We start from the raw sequence: 22,049 nt of genomic DNA on the forward strand, positions 1-22,049 counted from the left end.
GCTTTCAGATTCTCGGGTGATGCTGGAGGTCAGAGAAGGGCAGCTGCTTGGAAAGCTGATGGACCCTGGGTATGTGTGTCAAGTGCATGATTCTGCAGCTCTGCACCAGGCTGCCCCTCACCGCCCCCCAGCTTGGCTGGAGAAGAGCCAGCACAGCAGGTGCCAAGGTGCAGCGGCAGGGGGCGCGTTCAGCTCATGCGCCCTTGTCTGGCTGGCACGTGAGCCGAGAAGTGGGTCAGAGATCAGGAGATGCTTGGAGCCAGCCAGCAGGGCAGGGCCAAGTCATTCCACGCCTAGGAGTGGGAAGGGAGCCCTGACAGGAATGAGCTAGCTAATCATTTAGCTGTGGGAGTGGGAAGGGTGATGGGAGAGCCAGAGGATCCCCAGAACCTGGCAAGCAGACAGGCAGAGCTGATGGCAGCCCACCCATGCGGGGAAGGCAGCTGATGAAGAGCGCTCCTGGGACAGGGGACTGCGCCAGCAGTGAGCGTGAGTCACCGTCACCCTTTGAGGACGGGGCTCAAGGTTCTCCCAGCAGCTCAATCCAAGATGACGCGGCCATCGTCAGGGACCCCAGGGGCTGAGGCTTTGGGCTCAGTTGGCTCCTTTGCTTGGTGACCCCCCTGCTGCCCATAGCTCATGTTCATTCAAGTTATGAAAAAGTTTAATTTCGCGCATCAAGTTGCTCTGTAAACACTGTTTTCAGTAAGTTCTTCAGTAAGTAAGTGACCAGTAAATTCAGTTTTGACCAGCTTGGGTGCAGTTAGGGTCACCCTGTTGTGAGTGTCCTGAGACCAGTGTGGTCCCTGGATCAGCACCGTCACCGTGAACCGTGAGCTTGTCAGAAATGCGGACGCCTGAGGTCCACCCCAGACTTCCAGATTCAGAATCTGCATTTTCACAAGACCCACCCGGGAGTTGTGAGCACGCTGAGTTTGGAGAAGCTCTTTTCTAAGGTGTTTCTCTCAGTCGCCTCCAAGACAAACTGAGTTTCAGTATTTCCAGTTATCTGCTGGGTAACCTTGAATAAAGCACTTCATTTCCTAGACTCTCAAGTCCTCATCTGTAAAATGGGGATGCTAACCCTATTTAAGGTGATTAAATTGAATAATAAATTAGAATTTGTCCTATAAATTGTGAATCATGATCCAAATATTCAATTTTATTCTTATGCTGCATCCTGACCCAAAAATTGGATTATAAACTCCTAAGAATAGGAAGAATCTCTCCTCTACTTCTTTTTTTATCTTCCCTATATGCTGAGGACAGCTTTCTGCTCATAATAAGTTTGACCATTTGACATGCGCAGAAATCAACCTCCCTTGGAACCTCAGATTTCCACCCCCCCCAAAATTTTCTAATTTCCATTCCTGACGTCAGGCACAAAGAGCTCCCATCACTTTGACCTAATCCTCTGAGGTTCATCCCTCCAAATAATTGTATTGTCTCTTGCTATGAAGCACTTTGTTACCATGGCAACACATACATAATTGTGTGTGTAAGTAACTGACAGGGGCTTTCCTGGCCGCGTTCCCACCAGACAGAACAGAAAACATCCTACCCTCCTGCATGTTACTCTCCCATAGGTTTGCATCAAGACCCTACAAGTTTCTCAAGCGTAAATATTCTTTATGCACACTATAGACCAATACACACAGACAGAATAATACAGTAGGAAAACTAGTAAGGGAGGAAATTGATGGTCTGGGTTCCAGCTCAGAGTCTGATACTAATCGGCAATTTGATTTGTCACAAGGCACTGGACTTCTCAGGACCCAATCGCCCCCATTGCAAGGAGATGCTTTCCTGCGGCTTAACCCCTACAATGTTCTGTAATAGTCTGAGTTGATTTTAAGCGTCATTTAACTGAGATTATTGAACAAAACTTCCCAGCATTAAACATTAACACAGCTCTTTTTATATGGCAGAGTTCATTATCATGTCAATAAATGATTAATTAGAATTCTCTGTCTGGACCAATAATTTGGCAGGACTTTTATGATTCATAATTTGTGCTGTGTTGTAAGGTTACCTCTCGAAACTGACATACTAGCATTTATTGTTTTTTATTGCCTCTCTGAGGTGGCTTTTGAAGGAGACACCAGGTGACATATGTTTAAAAAGGGTTTAAAAGTTTGACGCAGTTGGAGTAGACAGTACAGGACGAGCGCGTCTGTGGACCTCTGTGAGCATTTGAGCAGAAAAGCCAGCAATGAATAATTCAACGGTCTGTTTGGCCAATGCAACAGTTTGCGATGGCGCGTCCTGTGTGGTGCCAGAGAGCGATTTCAACACCACTCTAAGTGTCGTCCTGAGCACGGTCTTAACCATCCTATTGTCGCTGGTGATGTTCTCCATGGGATGCAATGTGGAAATCAAGAAATTCCTAGGGCACATAAAGCATCCGTGGGGCATATGTATTGGCTTCCTCTGTCAGTTTGGAATCATGCCCCTCACAGGATTCGTCCTCTCAGTGACTTTTGACATCCTCCCCATCCAAGCCGTAGTGGTGCTCATCATGGGATGCTGTCCGGGAGGAACCACCTCCAACATCTTGGCCTATTGGGCTGATGGCGACATGGACCTGAGGTAAGATATCTAAACCTCCCAGTACCGCAATCACATTGAATTAATCTTCTCAGAAGCCTATGGCGTTGTGAATGTCCGTCTGATCTGCCATTGATCTAGGGTCCAACTAAGAATTGAAACGGGAGACGAAATGCCTTGACTCGCCTTCCTACGCAGCTGCTTAGCTCTGCGAATTTAGGGGTTCTATTTTGTGTTTGTGTTTTAAAATCTAACTCAGTTAACAAGGAGTTGTATAATTGCTGTTTCTCTTTGGGAAAAGAGTCAAAGTTGTTCAAAAAAGAAATCCTTTCCAAGCCACAAGCTGCAGCTGAGAAAGTTTTCCTTGTTGGTATCAGAAAAAAAGAAAAAAAAACAAACACTTTCTTTGTGGTGATGAGGAGCTTTGAATGCAATCGTGAAACTAAATTGTTCACTAAAAGTTAGAACCTAGGATGAGACAATGACCAAGCACAGCCAGTTTTTTGGACAAGCTTTTTCTTGGTATAAGGTGTAAGAAAGATTTTGTACATTTGCTTCACTTCTACTGGCATTAAACAAAAAAAAAAAAAAAAAAAAAAAGAAAAGAAAAGAAAAAAGAACACCACTACAACAGCTTTTTTAAAATTATGCTTACCTTCCTAAAAAATAAACAGAAAATGGTTTCTCTGCTTCCCACAGAGTAATCTAAATTGCAATGTTTGCCCAATTCATCCTGTGCCAGTCTGAACTAGTACTGGAAAAAGAAAAACAACAAATAGGAATAAGACAAAGCAGTAATGTGAGGACACCAAGAATTTTAATGCTGCAAGTTGAATAGACAAATGTCTTTTTCCTTCCCTCACCATTCCTCATTTCCTGTGAAAGGTATGCATTTCTGCAAACCAGCCAGGAGTCAGTGTAACGAGTGCTTATTAAATACTGTACAGTAGGCAATGGGCTCTGTGCATCACGTTATAACACTCAGAAGCAAGAAGCTCATGTGTAGAAATGTAACCAGAGCAAAATGTCAGACTGGATTCCAGTTGATCCAGGTTGATCCAGTGCCTAGTGGGCAACTGGAAGCCTGCCAACTGAGCCCGGCTGGTGCCTATTTCTCCAGAAGCTTTAGAAAAGCCATACAAACGATATACCTTCACGTGACACCTCTTTCACATAAGGAAATACCATCTCTTCCTTGCAATAGATTTTTTTTCTAAGGTAAGTCCTGTGAAGAGCAAAGGATGGCAGGTGCTCTTCAGGTTTAGTTAATCTGTGAACCACCGTATAGCGATAAGGCCTTGTTAGATTTCAACTTAGTGTGACCTGGATGAAGGCACAGAGGTGAGAATTCTACAGACAAGTTGAGGGGAGTGAACTGAATTGAATACAGGACTTTGCCACCAAACAGCTTTTACATAATATCTGTAACTTTTTAACAAAACAGAAGAGTCTTGTACCTCCACGAAATGCCACACGTGTCATCATTCTGTAAGACAGGAAAGTGTGTGTGATGCTGAGTTCAGCAGCTACGGGGGCAGATTCCCTTCTGGGGGCTGAAACTGTGAAAGCCTAACCTAAAAACTCTACGTTACACTTCCCTGTGGTTTTAAGGAAATCTTATTTCTCTGGAAACAGGAGATGATTATGTAATCTTATCTCCCTCACATAACAATCCCTGTAAGAAGTAAAAATATTAAGAAATAAGAACCAGAATTAGAATTTGAAACCTCGGTGGAAAACCCCCAGCTGAATCAGTATAGATGAATCCTTCAGCAAGTCCTCTAATGGGACACGTGGCATTGAAAATTGTTAATTTTCATTCTAGAAAGCGTGCACTCCACACATCTCCCTTGTCTTGTGAACAACACCAGCACCCATCCAGTGCAGTCATCACCTCTCTAGCAACTTCACCTATCCGGAACTCAAACAAGACCCAATGAAAGACTCTGCACACCCAAAGTAAATCATACTTCATCTCATAGATGTTCCTCACACAGGACCCCCTCACTCTCCCAATTGTAAAGCTCTAAAACTTTTTCCCAGCACAGAGGATGAAAAACAAGAAGTGGGGTGGAGCAAGTTGTTAGAAGGGGCAGGCCTATGTCCCACAGCAGCCAGTGGCCCCAAAAGCCTGACTGCAAATGAAAAGATCAAAATGCCTCCAAAGCAAAGAAGATAAGTCAGAAAGCACAGCAGCTCTGCCTCACTATTTTAGGGACAAACAGCTCTGTAAGCATATCACCCAGAAGACATCACCGTATTTTAGTGGAACAATAATGATAACCCATGATCACTGAAAGGAGGTTAAACTATGCCACTAGGAAGATGATGACATTATGCCTTGCATATGTTAGAGGAAAAACTGTTGAAATATTTCTTCAGAGCAAATTAAGAAAGTAACACCTCAGCTATTGGGAAACAGTTTTCCAACACTTTTTATTCTTCTGGAGTGAGCAGTGGATAACTAAAGTCTCATGATCATTTATGTAGCTACAATTCTATCTACCCTTTATATTTCCCATTCTGTCCTCTTGGAACTTTACCTTCTCCATTTCCACTTGGACTCTCGCAATGGCAGCTAAGATATGACTGTTTGTACCACTAGTTGAGCAGACACCACATAACGCCGGCCAAACAACTCCATCTGCCTTTCACTTCCTGGATGTGGTTCCTGGGAGAACCACATCATCTCCCTTCACGCTGTCATCTCTTCCAAAACCTGGGAAACCGTTGCATCCTGCAGTCTCTGGTGACTTAAACACAAACACACACACACACACACACACACACACAAATAGCAAAAAAAGCAGACCTTGCTAATGGAATCCTTGCTCATTGTAATACAGCAAGTAATATTTCAGCTCCTTCCCAGACCACTCCAGCCTAGAAAGTTGTTGTAGGAATCTGATCAGTGAACAAGTATTTTCACCTGTTCTAGCTCTGCCATGGGTGCATTATGAACAAAACGTCTCAGGGAGAAATGAAGGGGGTGTTCTCGGGTGAATTTGCTGGTGGCCCACAGTTTAGGGAACAAACACAGAGACTTCCACCCCCTTGTGTCTGCTGTATACCCAAAGACTCCCCATTTTTTAATCTTTCCTTTCTTTAGCAATGGCCTCAGTCACACCACACAAGGATTTTCCTTCCTATTTTCCTTTCTTTATTTTTTTAAATTTTTGTTGGAGTATAGTTGATTTACAATGTTGTGTTGTTAGTTTAAGGTGTACAGCAAAGTGAATCAGTTATACATATACATATATCCACTTTTTTTTTTTTGGATTCTTTTTCCATACAGGCCATTACAGAGTATTGAGTGGAGTTCCCTGTACTATACAGTAGGTCCCTATTAGTTATCTATTTTATATATACTCGTGTGGGTATGTCAGTCCCAATCTCCCAATTTATCCCTCCCTAACCCCTTAACCCCTGGTAACCCTAAGTTTGTTTTCTACATCCATGACTCTACTTCTTTTTTGTAAATAAGTTCATTTGAATCCTTTCTAAAGATTGTCATACTGAGTGAAGTAAGTCAGACACTGAAAGACAAATATCATATGATATCGTTTATATGTGGAATCCATTTTCCTTTCTCTGACTTCTTCTTTGGGGAATCCCTGCCTTGCATCCTTTCTTCAGTTTCCTCTAATTCCTTCACTGCTATGCACTGTCTTCCCTCCCTTTGATTATTTTCTAGATTTAAGAGTTTCTAAATTTTCCTACTACAACCCTTGTTCTTTTGCCAAATGTTGTTATATTTTTCGTCTTCCGACTTTGTGTTCACTGTTATTTTAGTTGTTCGAAATCCCTGACCCTCTGGCTTCTCACAAATTCAAAGCAGTTCTTCCCATTTCAATGACGCAAATGTCCAGCTCCTCTCTAATCTAAGAATTGATCCAACACTATTTGAATTCCCCTTTATTTTCCCTCAGAGGAACCAAGCTTTGTTTTGCTCTGCAGCATTTCTTTGCATTTACTAGCTAACATTTAGTTAGCTGTTAACTGTTAGGAACCACTCACAGTATAAGTACTCTAGGTGTATTTTAATCCTCAAACTAATCCTCTGAGGTTAGTACCATTATTTTCTGCATTTAATAGATGATAAAATTAAGGCTCCTATCCTTGACAGAGGTCATAGTCAGTACATGTGAGAGTCAGAATCGGAATCCAGACCTATTCACTTATCCCTATCCAGACTCTTAACCTCTGTTCAACACTATTTCTATCAATCATCATGTCTCCACCTTCTAGCCCCACCTGTATACACTTCTTTTGATCTTTCAAACTTGGTGTTTCATTTCTAAGACGATTATAATCTTTGCATTCCTTATCACTGACTTCACCAAATTCCTCAACATTCACTGAATTCTCATTTGTTGCTTTCTTTTAATTCCAAAAGGAAAAAAGAAGGAAAAATTTCTCCCTGGCAATGAATAGGACTAAGGCAAGAATTTAAACTAAGAGATTTTTTTCTGATGTTTTCTCTTATTCCAATATAAATGCAGGGTATAGTATTTCCATTGTTGACATCTTTGCTCTTTGTAGAACTTCAAATGTTTTATGTAAAATGATTTTTTCCTTGCTAATTTATTCTCCTACATTGTTCCTTAAAATTGTTTATCTGAGTTGGTCTTCATCTCACTTTGAGGGGTTCTGGCCATCTGTTCTCTTGCCTCTCTGCAGCATCTCGTGGTCAAGGTGGCCACTAAATCTAAACCGTTTCCTTCTCCAACTCCTGTTTTGTCCCTTCTCGTGGCCTTTCAGAAACCATTCTTGCCAAACTCAAACCAGGACACAACTTCATACACTGTCTTAGCAATGAGTCAGAATTGAAGCTTTCAGAAGGAAATTTGAAAGAAAAACAAGGGGAGAAACAGACTTCCTTCTAAAAGTTGTTCTCATGGTTTAAAACCAAAAATGGTCAGCCTTCTCTCCATTGTGATCCAGGTAATGAACACTGCCCCTTCTCCACCCCCATCCCATCATCTCCACTCTGGAAAGCATATCGGATGCATTGGAATAAAAGTAATTTTATTATGGGGATAACTTTAAATCCATCCTAATTTATTTCTTTAAATAAAAGATGAAAAAGAGAATGGCAAAGGAAGAGAGAGAGGGGAAAATCAAACTCCAGGATCTTACTTATAAGTAGGACAAAGCACTATTTGTAACAAATTAACTTATTATTCTGGTGTGGAACTCTGCCTTTAGCATCCTATTGCATATCTAAATTAAGTTAACCTGTCACCATAACAGATCGAACTTCTTGGAAATGCTTTACATACATCCCCAGCACTGGTTATTGTTACATAATTTTAGCTCTACTAAGACAAGTATTTTTTTCTAAATCCTTTAAACATGTCTTAAGCGACTTCATTCTGGTTTTTAAGAAAATGATTATTATGCAAGGTAAGCCCCCTGATAAACACTGCCCCATCCTTTATTTTGCCAAAACTGCTTAGTTAGATGCAATGAAACGAACTTCCTCACCTCCAGCTGTTTTCCTTAGCAATGTGTAGGGTGGTTTGTGGTTTTGGGTTGTTTTTCCGGAGGGGAGGCAGGTGTTGTAAATAACTTAATATTTCCTTGAAGTCCACATATAATTCCTTTAAGAAATTACTACTCTGATAGTCTCAGTGCTACGGCTATTAGAGAAAGGGCCTTTCAGAAAAATCTCTCTAGTTTCCTGATTCTGTATTATGCTGAAACACAACACACACACACACACACACACACACACACACACACGCAATGGCTGGATAGGGTTAGGGTTAGGGTTAGAGTTAACTGGCTTTTAATGAGCGCCTTGCATTATTCTAAGTACTGGACTCATTGGGTCCCTTAGTCCTCACAGCCTATGAGGTGGTGATGATTATGATCTTCATTTCACATTTCTTCATTTCACAGATAAGGAAACTGGCAAAAGGAAGCCAAGTAAATTACCCATAGTCATAAACGTGGCCACGCCTGCTTCCAAGCCAGCCCGTGTCTGGCCCAGCTGTTTAAGGGCTCTGTTTCCCAGGAAGAGAATATGCCCCCATACACAGGGCACTTTTCAGGGACCAAAAGACCCGCTCCCCAAAACCTCTCCTCCATCCGTTGCAGTAGTGCTGAAAATAGCATCATTCCATACCCTCCACCTCCAAAGCCAAAGTCCACTTATTCAACCGTGTCCACTCACTCAAACACTGATGCTTCAGAAGGAACACTACCAGACCCTGATGCTGCTGAACACCATTTGCTACATTTCTTAGCAGAGCTAGAACCCAGGCCCACTCTGCCTGCTTGCATGTTTTCCTTGGTTTTTGAAGTCAGCTTCCTCTCCTTCTCTCAAGCTTCAGGCATTAGGGGAATAATTTGTCTGCTTTAAGGAAAGACATTGAGGCTTCCTCCCTTGGATGTGCATTCTCCTCCAGGGGCCACGGAGGCCCCTCTCATCCCGAGCAGACACAGTAAAGCCCCTGATGTCTTGGCAGGTATAAATGTGTTTGCTGTTCTCTGATGGGAGGTTCGAAGGGTGGCATGTCCACGCACCTTGTACCTTGTTTAACAATGAGTTGAAACAGTCACGAAATATCTTCTCTGATCCTTGAGAACCAGTGGGGAGGGAGGGGTGGCACAAGACCAAGTAGAAAGACACGAAATACAGATCTCACCATCTTGCCCCAGGTGTGGCCCTGCACAGACCAGGGTATGTGTGTATTTCTGTCCGTCGGACCGGATGGTGCTGCTGGCGGAGGGTCTTTGGCAGGACTTTCTAATCACGCCCTGAAAAATGAAACCACCTCTCCCGTAGAAAACGCAGGTGGCTGTATCACGCTGCCCGTTTCCTTTCAGCATCAGCATGACCACGTGCTCCACGCTGCTTGCCCTGGGGATGATGCCGCTGTGCCTCTTAATCTATACCAAAATGTGGGTCGACTCTGGGATAATCTTAATTCCCTATGATAAAATAGGTAAGTCATTCCTCCACCAGACGGCTTAACCCGGCCCTCCTCCCCTCTGCTTGTCCCCGGGTAGATCCTCAGGCCAGGCTCAGACCCAGCTAGACCTTACTTCTTGCACCAGCAGTAGTTGGTGCCCAGTTAGGATTTCAGGACAAGTCTCGCCTGCGTTTGCATGAGGATTGGCCGAATCTGAATTCCAACGCTTGACGCTGTGGGAGAACTGGTTTTGTCCTCCATTGAAATCGCCAGGGAGGGGCTGACGGAATGGACCCCCGTGCACAGTCGTGTGGGCCTGAGGAGGCTGGAGCTGCCGATGCACAGGAGGCTCTGTCCTGCCCTTATCCCAGGGCGCAACTGGTCCAGGGTGCTCCGGAACACTCATATGGAACGAATACAAAAAGCATTCTATTTATGATTTCAAAATAGGGCACCCGGTAAGCAATGGCCATGAGAACCCTCGACACATAAATAGTGAGTTCCATGAGAAACACACTATTTATAACCCTCCGCTGGGAACCGCGTCGTGATTCAGAAGTTGATCTACTGGCTCAGCTTGTGTACCAGGTCCTGGGAGTCAAACATGCAAGTTATAACTCTGTCTCCACTCAGCTCCCAGATGGTCACCCCCAGCCCCAAAGGGCTTTATTTCCTGTTTCGGGAAGAACAAATATTGGTGGGAGATTAAGTCATTGGTGGAACATGGGGTCAAGGGCAGGACAAGATAGTTCCTGGTCTACCCAAACCAGGCATCCGCTAGAACCACAAAGATGAGATGTAAGTGAACTAGTACCTCAGTACCAATTGCCAGCTACTTGACATACTAAATAGTCTTTTTTCAGCTGACCTTGCAGACCAGTGTCTCCCTGATGGGCTGCCTCAAAGAGGTGCAGGGGTCCTGTGGAAGGGAACATGTGAGCAAAGACTGAACGGTGCCTCAGAAAGATGTTTGTAAACAGGATTCCTGTTGACATGGGAAGCTGGACTGGATGTCTTCCATTTCTAAGAAAAATCGTTTCTGTGATAAAAACATGATCAGGTCTACACAACTGAGTTAGAACAAACTTTGGAACACTCGTGGGGGACAATCTGTATTGCAATATTTTCAGGCAGACTCTACTATTCCTACCATGGCCGTTAGACATCCTCCCCACACATACAAAAAAGTGGTCCTTTTTGGCACACCTTGTTCAGTATGGGATTTCTCCTCACGTGGTCCTTCTGCTGACCCCAGGGAACTCCTTCCTATCAGATGTCATCTCCTGCATCAGGCTTTAGGGTGACCCTGTACAGCCACCTGCCTGTGCCTTACGCTGCTCAACTCTCAGTCTGCTCCCTGGGAGGACACCTTCCTTCAAGGTAAAGAGTGCAGTTTGCTTGAGTGGTGTGTACTGTAGGCCTCTCATAGAATGTGTCTGTTGAATGAGGAGTTTTAATTCTATATTATTTGTTGTTTAAGAAAAAAAATTTAAGCCTTAAAATATTCTCCTCTTGATAGTCATTCCCTCCTGGAAAATGCCCCATGGCAATATTGGGAAATTCTAACTACAGTGTGAATGACTGATAGCACCTTCTTCAATGTGAATAAATTTTGAAAGGAAGAGAAAGTGAGTCATTAGTACCTGAAAGGAGGAAAAAGTCATCCTACAAGGCATAAAGGGCAAAAAGAGAAGAAAAAAGAAAACAGAAGGGGAGAGAAATGAAGAGGAAAAGATAAAAAGTTTAAAAATGAGAGTTTGAAAAAACACAAGTATTAACTCTGCTTATTCACCATTTTGTCCTTGTCCTTTTTCCAACCTAACCTTCTTGCTACCCTTTAATGTAGAAAACACACAACCTGATTAATTCACAAGATGTTTTCGATACTTTTTCAATGAGGCAATTAAGTAAGGCTCGGGGTATGTGTTTAATTTGTCCAAGATGACCAGGGAGCTGGAAATAACCCTCGGCCTGCTCTCCACTCTGCTCCATTGGCCGGCCTATTGGGGCCAGTTTCCGTACGGTGCTCACCACGTTCTGATGATTCAATAAACACCCCCGGAGCCCCTTCAGATGGTGACATCTGGATGGAGGAGGGAGGCAGCTTGCACAGCTGGTACCACTGCAAACACTGCAGAAAGTTCCCGTGCCACCTCTTCCATCCCTTGCATGTCTAGGACCACAACCTGTGTATCCACTTCCCCATCTGATTCTCACAACAGCACCATGCATTAGACATAATTCTACCCACTTCACAAACGATGAAACTGAGGCTGGGAGGCTTAAATGATTCACATGGTTCTCACAGTTTGCGAATAAGGTTCGGCTCCGAGTCTGTCTGGCTCCAAGTTCTACCCCGTGACTCTGTTTCCCACTCGCTTTTCTTCTTTTTTCTTTGTCCCTTTCTTCCCTCTTGTACCTGCCGTGTAAACTTGATTAAAGACCAAGCTATGGTTCGAACAGTGCAACTGTAAGCGATGCTCTCTCGTCTCAATGGACAGGCATTTGCCACAGAGAGCTCAGGCACATGGGGAATAAGAAACACAAATCTCTAGGCCTCTGGGGAGTAAAGAATTCCAGGTGGGAGTCACACACTCTGAGTGGGATGAAGGGCAAAGAGTGTCTTTTCCAGCCAACTTCGAGTCCCGGAAAATCTTTATCCGGTCTCGTCTGGTCAAGAGGGGAAATGCAATTCTGCCATTATCTTTGGCCACTGGTCCTGCTTGTGTGTTTATCTGGTAGCCTTGGGCTGCCCCCAAGAGATTAAGACTCAGCAAAGAGGGGCCGAACATGGGCTGGGCTGCCTTTGCACAGATCCAACACATGACAACTACATTACCAAAACCTAACCACACTCACATTCCAATCACAGTATTGGCACCCAGATTTAAGTGACTGCAGTACAACCAATTTGTATCAAGACGGCTTTCCTTTAAGGCCTACAAACATCCATTTAGGGAACAGTCTGGACACCCAGAGGAGGAAGTCTCCTCCCAAAGTAGCAGGATGTAAGGATACCCAAAGGGGATTTTTCTGGGGGCTCTGACCAGTACCTCCATCAGTGACCTTTTTCATTTCCTTTATTCCACCATTTTCTCCTTTACTCTTTCATCCCTAATTTTTTTTTTTTTTTCCTGCTCTTGGTACCCTTAGCTATTACTTAATCCCGTTGAGTAATTTCTGGGAAAAAGTAATTGCAGACCCTTATATCACCAGGAGGGCCAGAAGGCTACAAAGACATTATGTTTTCATCACTATTATATTCATTTTAAGTTGATATTTACAGCCCTGGGATCTAGAATCCGTTTCCCAGTCCTAGTTCAATCTACTCCAATACCAAACAACAACCGCTCTCAGAATCTCATTATTCAATTCCACTTTCTCCTACTACTTTAAAAGGATGTTTGAAAAAGAAACAGCCTGTGAGAAGTTAGAAGTTGTTCGGCGCCATATTATATAAAAGCAGCCATCAGACAAATGAGTGTTAAATAACATGGAGAAACAAACCACATGTCACAAGAACAGCAGTAAATTTAACACAGAGAAACTGAAGTATGACTCTTTTATCTGGCTGGGTGGGCACATTCCTGCAAAGAATTATAATTACTTGAGACGTCGACAAATATATTATCTCATGGAAAATTTAAAGCATGCTTTTTCAACCTATTCTTTCACTTCTCTGCTGCAGATTTGAATCACCCAAGTCAATCTTAACCGGAAGTCATTAGCCACAGAATGCCTGGAGAATTTTGAACTTTTTTCTTTTATTTCTACTACCGTGAAGTAACAGACAGATGTTAAATATCATCTTTGTACACCCCAAGAATATACACACATACACACACACACACATACACATACTTTGAAAAGGTATTTTTCCTAGGATATAAAGATCCCAAGACTACATAAGCCAAGATTCTGACAAATTGAAACCAAAAGATATTGATTGGCAGTATAAAGAACTCCAAAAAAAATTAATCCAGGATTTAGGGAAAGGATTTATATCATCAATATTATCAATTTTCCACCAGTAATATTGAATTATTTACTGGAGTAGGTAAAGAAGTAGAGTTTGGGGGGTGGGTTATTTTTTAACTTATTTAGTGTATTCAAGAAGGGAGCCTGATCTACATCCTAAACCTTTTTTGGGGCTGCTTACTCTTGTTTTCCTCTTTCCTGTGCTGTATTCTGTTGATCAAATTGCCCTCTGTCACCTTTAGGTATATCTTTGGTGACTCTTGTTGTTCCTGTTTCCATTGGAATGTTTGTTAATCACAGATGGCCCCGAAAAGCCAAGATCATACTTAAGGTAAGTGTCCCATGCCACAGGCAGCATGGTCAAGTGCCCCAGAGTGTGCACTGCAGTGATGGGTCTCTCCATCTACTGAACTGGTTTTTCTCACTGTATTATAAAGCCCCTTCTAGAGGGTCTTAACGTTATTAGACATGCAGCCCACTCCTCTAGAACGCCCTTCCCTGTCCCAACAACAGGGCAAGTTTCTATCCACCCTTTGAGATTCCCAATTCAAACTTCACCTCTTGGTTTTATTCTACTCTGTACACCAACAGCACTTTGCTTTTATCTCTGTTATGTGGGTTTGTATTATAAAATATATCTAGACAGCTGTCTTAGAAAAGAAATCGTATCTTTCTTATCCCTGTATGTATATGGCCAGTTCTGTGCCTGGCAATTGGTAGATTTTATATACACATTTATATATACATAAAAATAATAATATATAACTATGTATATAAATGATGATATACATAATTAGTAACAATTCATTCCCTTTTACCAACTATATGCTAGCCACCTGATGGAGATAGACAATATAGATGATATAGACAAATATAGACATGGATAGATTCCACTTCTCAGGGGGGCAAAATAAGCCACTTGGTGTTCTTTGTTTCTCTGGACCAGAAAAAAAAAAATGTTAACATCCCCAATTTTTTTTTAACGTGTAAAGGAGAAAGCAATAACAGTGTTTTGTTTGCCCATGCCTTTTTAAATTTATTTATTTATTTATGGCTGTGTTGGGTCTTCGTTTCTGTGCGAGGGCTTTCTCTAGTTGTGGCAAGCGCCGGCCACTCTTCATCACGGTGCGCGGGCCTCTCACTATCGCGGCCTCTCTTGTTGCGGAGCACAAGCTCCAGACGCGCAGGCTCAGTAGTTGTGGCTCACGGGCCCAGTTGCTCCGCGGCATGTGGGATCTTCCCAGGCCAGGGCTCGAACCCGTGTTCCCTGCATTGGCAGGCAGATTCTCAACCACTGCACCACCAGGGAAGCCCACCTTTTTAACTTTTATAGAATTTTATCTCCATTTTCTCATTATCATAACAATCATAAAAGGTGACTCAGGTAAGATTTCATCCTCAATTACAGATGAAAAATCTAAGACTCAGAGAGGTTTCGTGATTGACCTGAGGAAGGCAGACGGGAGGAGTTGAATCTGGAAGCCGGCTCTTCTAGTTCTTATTGGAGTGGGTTTTCTTCCTCTCTGACCAGGATAATTTGCAACTAGAACATCTTCTTCAGGCTAACTGAGTACGGACACTCAATTGGTCCTGTTAATCTTCTTAAAAATTAAACCGTGGGACAAGCACCAGCGTTTCTGGTGGGTCTACCACGGCCATCGGGCAAGGGTTACACAGAAAGATCACATATTCTCACTTTCCCAGAGAGAAAGAGATGCTTAGGCTTCTTCTCTGACAAGAACCCTTGGATTTGCCTTGACTCACGATTGTTGCACCTGCTCGTGTCTTTCTTCCAGATCGGGTCCATCACAGGCGCCCTGCTGATTGTGCTCATAGCTGTGGTCGGAGGAGTACTGTACCAGAGTGCCTGGATCATCGAGCCCAAACTCTGGGTGATAGGAACCATATTTCCCTTGGCCGGTTACTCCCTAGGGTTTTTTCTGGCCAGACTAGCTGGTCAGTCCTGGCACAGGTATGGTGTTTTGGTAAATCAGACTAGGGATTTTCTTCTGTAATAGCTGCTGTATTTGTTTGCTGGGGCTGCTGTAACAAAGCACCACAAACAGTGGCTTAAACAACAGAAATGTGTCTCCCTGTTCCGGAGGCTAGATGTCCAAAATCAATGTCAGCAGGATTGGTCCTTTCTGAGGGATAAGGGGGATCTGTTCCAGGCCTCTTTCCTTGGCTGGTAGATGACCATCTTCTAGCTATTTCTCTCCACATTGCCTTCCTTCTGTGCATGTCTCTGTGTCCAAATTTCCCCTTTTTGTAAGGACACCAGTCATATTGAATTAGGGTGCATCTGAATCACCTTGTCTTAACTAATTGTATCTTTAGTGACCCTATTTCCAAATAAGGTCACAATCTGAGGTACTGAGGGTTAGGACTTCAGCATATGCATTTGGGAAAATACAATTCAACCTACAACAGCTGTACATACTGATGCAGATTCAAAGTTTCTCACCTGTAACAACATTACCCTATTTCTGAATACATCATTCTATATAGACTCATTCATCCCTAAATTATGCAAGTCCCCCAGAAAGAAAACACTGACTGCCTCTTTTTTTGTTCAAATCCACCTGGACCATTCCCCCTACGGTGCAAGTTGGGCTCTTCCATTGTCACGTGCCCTTATTCTCCAAACAAAATGACTTCAACCAAATTACCCAGGTTAGCCTTGTGGTCGACAAGGGTTCCTCAGGCCAGAAACAGGATGCGCTCATCATCCACAAAGTGCTGGATATTAGAACTTGTTTTAGCGTGTATGGGCTTTCCCCTCCGACTAGAGCATCGGAATCGATAGGCAGAGAGAAAAGCAGGTGTCGGAGCTGGTACGTGTATGAGGTCAGGGACAAGGTGGGAGGCACTGGACAGTGGAAAGGGTGTGATGTGAGTCAGGCTGACCCACCACTCACCCACGGTGGAACCCCACGCCAGGCACTTACTCTTCCTTTGATTTTCTCATCTGTGGAATGGGGCCAGTAATGCCCACCTTGCAGATTTTTGATCAAGATTTAACCAGAAGAACAAAACCAATTTAACAGTAAAACAACTATAACACATACTCTACCTTGAGTGTTTTCTCAGCCTCTGCTCTGTGCTCTGCACTGTTACCAAGGACGTAATTGAAAAGTGTGACATGAACCGCCTCTGCCATTTATGGAACATTAATATAAATGAGCCTGCTCCTTTCAGATATATTTTTTAATTTATATATATATATATATTATATATATACACACACATATACATATATATATCTGCTTTCAATGTGTATATATTTATTCAACATATAATTTTATTTTACAAATAAATATATAAGTTTAATCAATATTATATTTAATAAGGATATATTGCTTATTAATAAATGTTATCCATATATTAAATATAATATAAATAATCTCTGTGTATATATGCACATATAGAAATAGATGACACAGATACTTCCACTGCTCAGAGGGCAAAATAAGCTAATTGGTGTTCCTTGTTCCTCTGGACAAGAAAATATTATAATCCCCAATTTTTTTAATTTGAAAAGGAGAAAATAATAACAGCGGCTTTCGTTTACATAAAGCTTTTTAACTTTTGTAGAGGTTTATGTCCATTTTCTCATTATCATAACGACCATAAGGGTGACTAGAGCAAGATTTTATCTATGTATATGTAGAGAAAAAGTGATAAAATATTTATTTATATTACAATGTATTATCTAATAATATGTTAATAAGTTACATATTTGTTTAATATAAATAAAACTATATAGTGAATAAACACATACATTAAAAACAGATATATGTATACGCACATACATATGTACTTGTTCTCATATCTGCTTTTTTTCCGGAGTAAATATTTGTTTTAACTGAGGCTTAATTGACAATGTTGTGTCAGATTCAAGTGTACAGCAAAGTGATCGTTATACGTATATGTATATTATTTTTCCGATTCTTTTCCTTTATAGGTTATTACGAGATATTGAATACAGCTCCCTGTTCTAGACAGTAGGTCCCCTTGCTGTTTACCTATTTTATATACAGTAGTGTGTATCTATTAATCCCAAACTCCTAATTTATCCCTCCCCGCCCCCCGCTATCCCCTTCGGTACGCGTTAAGTTTTCTATGTTCATATCTGCTTTTAATGTTATACAATAACAAAGCAAAACAACTACACCCCAAACAACCCAATGAAAACACAGGTTCTCGGAACGTCTCTTTCAGGTGCCGAACAGTTGCCTTGGAAACAGGGATGCAGAACACGCAGCTGTGCTCCACCATCGTCCAGCTCTCCTTCACTACCGAGGAGCTCAACCTCATATTCACCTTCCCACTCATCTACAGCATCTTCCAGATCATCATGGCAGCAGCACTCTTAGCACGTAAGGGACACTGATCACCACATTTCATTGGTAGCTCAACCTCACATTCACCTTCCCCCTCATCTACAGCATCTTCCAGCTCATCATGGCAGCAGCACTCTTAGCACGTAAGGGACACTGATCACCACATTTCGTTGTGACGTGCTTCTTTGAGAAATCCTGGAGTGGCCAGTATGGCATTTTTTAATTCCCTTTTTCTGGCAGTGAAATCAACAGGTAGGAAAAGCCACCCATAATATTATCACGACTTCCCAACTGCTGATGAAAAAAATTATAATCTTACCAAAACGTTCTAGTAGAGGGTATTTTTAAGTGAAAAGTAATGGAGTTTGATTCTCTCCACTGACTTTCTTTTTCTCAGTAATTAAGGAGCATATGAACCTGTTAGGACCATTTTATAGTGTGCCTTCCTACCTGCTTCCAGGAACCCTGAACTGGTCATTTTTCTCAAATCATCATCTTGATATTCTTAGTATACATGTAGGATATTTATCAGAAAATTAGTATACAAGGGATATTTATCAGGCTAAGTTGTATCGGAAGACATGTATGTATGTGCATATATGTGTGTATATATATATTTTTCTTTTTATAATAACCATACAATTGAAATAGTTGAAGCAAACATGTTCTTTATTTCAAGTACTAAGAATAGCCAACTTGATTTCTAATTTCACTCTAACGTAGCGTATAGCTTTGATCCATTAGCCCTTGCCACCTGCTGGCTTTCACCTACTTGAAACTTTTCTTTATATTTTGTTTTCTATGGACTGGTCATATTTGACCTTTATTTTCAAATTCTGGGGATTTTTTTGGGGGGGGTGGTTTAATAAAGAAACTTCCTCTTTAAGCTTAGTGGCATTTTAATGAGGATTGTATAGTGAAAGTGAATGAAAAAATAATGTGACTCTTAAGTGATACAATGACCAGAGGTACAGTTTTGTATAGGTTGAGGTTTGGTTTTTCACTTAGCTCCAACAGATGTTCAACTGGCCCATAGGAGTTAATCATTCTCCGGGCTATCATCTTGAATGTCATTCTCGAAGCAGAGTTTTCCTTTCCAGTACAGGCCCCTCTGGACCCATTAGAAACGTTCCACTGACTTATCACTGGCACAGCAGGGAGGGCTCCATGGCCTAATTACCTTGTTTACCTGTATGATGGAGATGTACCAAGTTTGGTACACTGTGGGATTTTCCCAAATAATACTAGTGGTGTCTACTAGCCAAACCAGAGAAAGTAGATTGGTGATAGGACAATTACATAGATTTACTAGTTAAATAACTGATTCAAAAGGGCTTAGTAGATAAGCTGAAGGAATAATGGAAAAGTGGGCAATAGTATTGGTCTTGTATTTTCCCACAGTTTTAGCAGCAAGAATGAAAACAAGGATATGCAATGCCAGGAAACATATTTTGGTGTAAGGATTAGAAGTCTAAATATTTTGGGGAACAAGGAAAGGAAAGAAGGAAGGGAAGAAGGAAGGGAGGGAAATAAATAGTTTGGTTAAATAAAATCAGTGATAAGTTGAGGGATTCCCAGCTCAAAACAGTTTATAATAAAAGTGTTGGGATATTGTAATTAACCACAAGCTCAATTCAATAGAGTCAACAGCTCAGTGGCTTCAAAACTAGTATATTAGTAGAAGGGCAGAGACCGTCCAAGGGGATATTGACCTTGACATATTAAGACCTTGGAAGCAGGCTATTGTCTCTCTCAGCTGTGTATCATCACAAGAGTTAGTGTTTACTGAGCACTTACTACTCTCCCAGGGCTGTGCTAGGCCCTTTACCATTCTATCTCACAATTGCCCTGTGAGATAGACAGTATTATTATACCAATTTTAAGTGTGAGGTATTGGAAACTGAAGGTGCCAATAAATAATACTTTCTTTTCCCGTGTAGACTTTGGAACCAGATGAGAAGTAGAAGAAAAAAGAATCAGATATTTAGATAACAAAATAGCACTTGATAAAGCTTAATTAGAAAATATGGCTCAAAACGACGACCACATGGGCTTGGTAATACCGTCCCTCTCCACTGCTTCCTACATGTGCGTTTAGCGCACGTATACACACATCAACCACAGGCCAGTCTGTCCAGGTGTGAGCTGACCTCAAAAATATGCTGAGAAATGGCTGCCACCAGAGACTAGCAGCTTCATGGAAGAAAGGAAGGCTGATCACCCATCAGCCAAGGCTCCCCCATCGTAGGAAAGAAAGAGTGAAGGCTGGGAGAGACAGTTATTCCAGCTCAAGTCCTCCAACACAGACCAGTAGACCGAGGTCCTGACAATGCCCCTTAGCTTGTAGCATATTATTGAGGACTAGCACATAACTGGGAGATAGTAGGGACAGAATAAATGTTTGCTGTTGTTGTTATTGGTGAGTACCACCTACAGGGCTGATGCCTGCAGAAATCAGGTGAGCAGTCACCCCTCTTACCATGAGCGATCATGGAACTAAGAATGGTGATCGCGCTCTCTAAGTAGCCTCCAGCCCACAGAAAATGCCAACTGCTTTTTGAGACATAGATTATAATCACTGTCCAAAGTAAGTTTGCAGCTTATTATTATGAAATTTGCTTAACTTGCTGTGTATTGTTTTCTAGTCTATGTAGCATACAAGAAATACTACAGAAAAAACAATAAGGAACTTCCAGAGGGCAAAGGCAGTGAACCAGACCCTGAGGCATCATTCCAAAAGGCGAATGAAGGATTTCAGCCAGATGAAAAGCACACACCAGTGGACCAAAAAGAAAAATTCTAAAGAACACGCATCAGCTGTAACAATATTTAATTATTTGTTTTGATGGGACATTTGGCAGAAAAAACGTTAAGGAGAAAATTTAAGTTTGAATTGAAATCATGTATTGGTTTTGGTACCATGTGACTGGTGGTCCAAATCCTTAATGTGACAAATATTTATACATATATACAAATATATATATTCTGTCTTTGAATATGCCCCCAAAATATCCTCAAACCTCAGACTAAACCCAACATAAGAAACACTGAGAATTTAATAACCAAATTAGAATCAAGCCCATAACTCGTCAAGGGTTTTGTATAAGCATTGCCCTGCCGTGGGAGTCCAATGATGCCCACTTGACTTTTTTAGGAAAAACAGAATTCTTTCAAATGGCTTGAATTTGGCAGCTCTTCAAGCCCTGGAGAGAGACTTCCTCTAGGCTTGCCTGTGTGACACTGGCTACTATGACAGCTATTTGGTTCATATGAAGCTCCCACAGTAGGCAACATAGAGCAGGGAGGTGGTGGAAGACACAAAGACAGAAGTATTGGAAGAAACTCGACTGCTCTCGTGGGTGAACTCCATTCAATGGGAGATTATGGGAAGTACATGGAAAAGCACAGATAACAGAAACTTGCTTGCAATGCAAGACAAGAGTCAATTAGATGTGCAGAAATAAGTAGCAGTAAGAATGAAGTCAGGGAGCCACGCGGGAAGTGAGTAAGTATTAAACAGTGTTTCAGGAAGAAGAGGACAAGCCCAGGGCCCAGGAATGGGAAGAGCGTCACCAAGTGAGTCCCTGGGATTCTGTAAGCAGGTCTAACAGGAGGAAGCAAAGAGGATTTGGCCAATGGCAGCGGAGTTTCATGGCAAAGGGGAAACAGCTGGCCGACAGTTGGGTGTCTCCATTACGGGGCTAATTTAATCTCCTTTCCCTCATTCCGCAGCAAGATGTGGAACCTCCATGATTCAGTTCAGAGTGGTCTAGTTCCATTTTCTATTCAGACATTTTCACGAACTCATCCATTCCCTTGCAAATGTGTTGGTTTCCAAGGGCCTTTTGCACTTGGTTGATGCGAGTTCAGGTCCAGCTGGTGTCCCTCAACATTACAGGAACATGAATATCAGCTCTAAACTTAGTTCTTCCAATACCGAGGGGGAGGGATGCTGCTTTTAAATGTTGTAACATTTATGCCTTTTTATACCACGTTCACATTTACAATTGAGTAAGGCCTCTATATTTTTTCATCATTAGACAAATATATTAAAAGGAACTAAGGATTTTTTAAAGGCTAGTAGAGAGGTGGTACCGATCTTCCTATTAGGGAGGGTCAAAGACTGCTTCCAACAGTGCAAAAGGAAGATTTTTCAATCTATCTGTCAAGTCCCTCCTACACCTTCCTCACCAAATGGAAAACAGGCAGGTTCATGAAAGACACACTGTGAATTCATATCATAATTTCAAGACACCCAAAG

At 42.0% G+C, this 22,049-nt stretch overlaps 1 protein-coding gene across 1 annotated transcript; it reads left to right on the forward strand.

The window, feature by feature from the left end:
- Positions 1 to 2,100: 2,100 nt before the first annotated feature.
- Positions 2,101 to 20,591, forward strand: SLC10A2 (solute carrier family 10 member 2). The gene is made up of 6 exons (XM_061171019.1): positions 2,101 to 2,589; positions 9,382 to 9,500; positions 13,688 to 13,776; positions 15,242 to 15,417; positions 17,667 to 17,824; positions 20,434 to 20,591. Exons 1-6 carry the CDS (start codon positions 2,213 to 2,215, stop codon positions 20,589 to 20,591), a joined length of 1,077 nt encoding a protein of 358 aa, XP_061027002.1. The 5' UTR covers positions 2,101 to 2,212.
- Positions 20,592 to 22,049: the final 1,458 nt, after the last annotated feature.

Source organism: Eubalaena glacialis, chromosome 16 (assembly GCF_028564815.1).
Source record: "Eubalaena glacialis isolate mEubGla1 chromosome 16, mEubGla1.1.hap2.+ XY, whole genome shotgun sequence".
NCBI lineage: Eukaryota > Metazoa > Chordata > Mammalia > Artiodactyla > Balaenidae > Eubalaena > Eubalaena glacialis.

What these genes read in the sequence shown, in the direction of transcription:
- SLC10A2 (XM_061171019.1), top strand. Translation starts at nt 2,213, where the DNA reads ATGAATAATTCAACGGTCTGTTTGGCCAATGCAACAGTTTGCGATGGC. An exon ending in GATGGCGACATGGACCTGAG is followed by an intron (nt 2,590 to 9,381) that starts GTAAGATATCTA and finishes GTTTCCTTTCAG; the next exon opens with CATCAGCATGACCACGTGCT. An exon ending in AAGCCAAGATCATACTTAAG is followed by an intron (nt 13,777 to 15,241) that starts GTAAGTGTCCCA and finishes TCTTTCTTCCAG; the next exon opens with ATCGGGTCCATCACAGGCGC.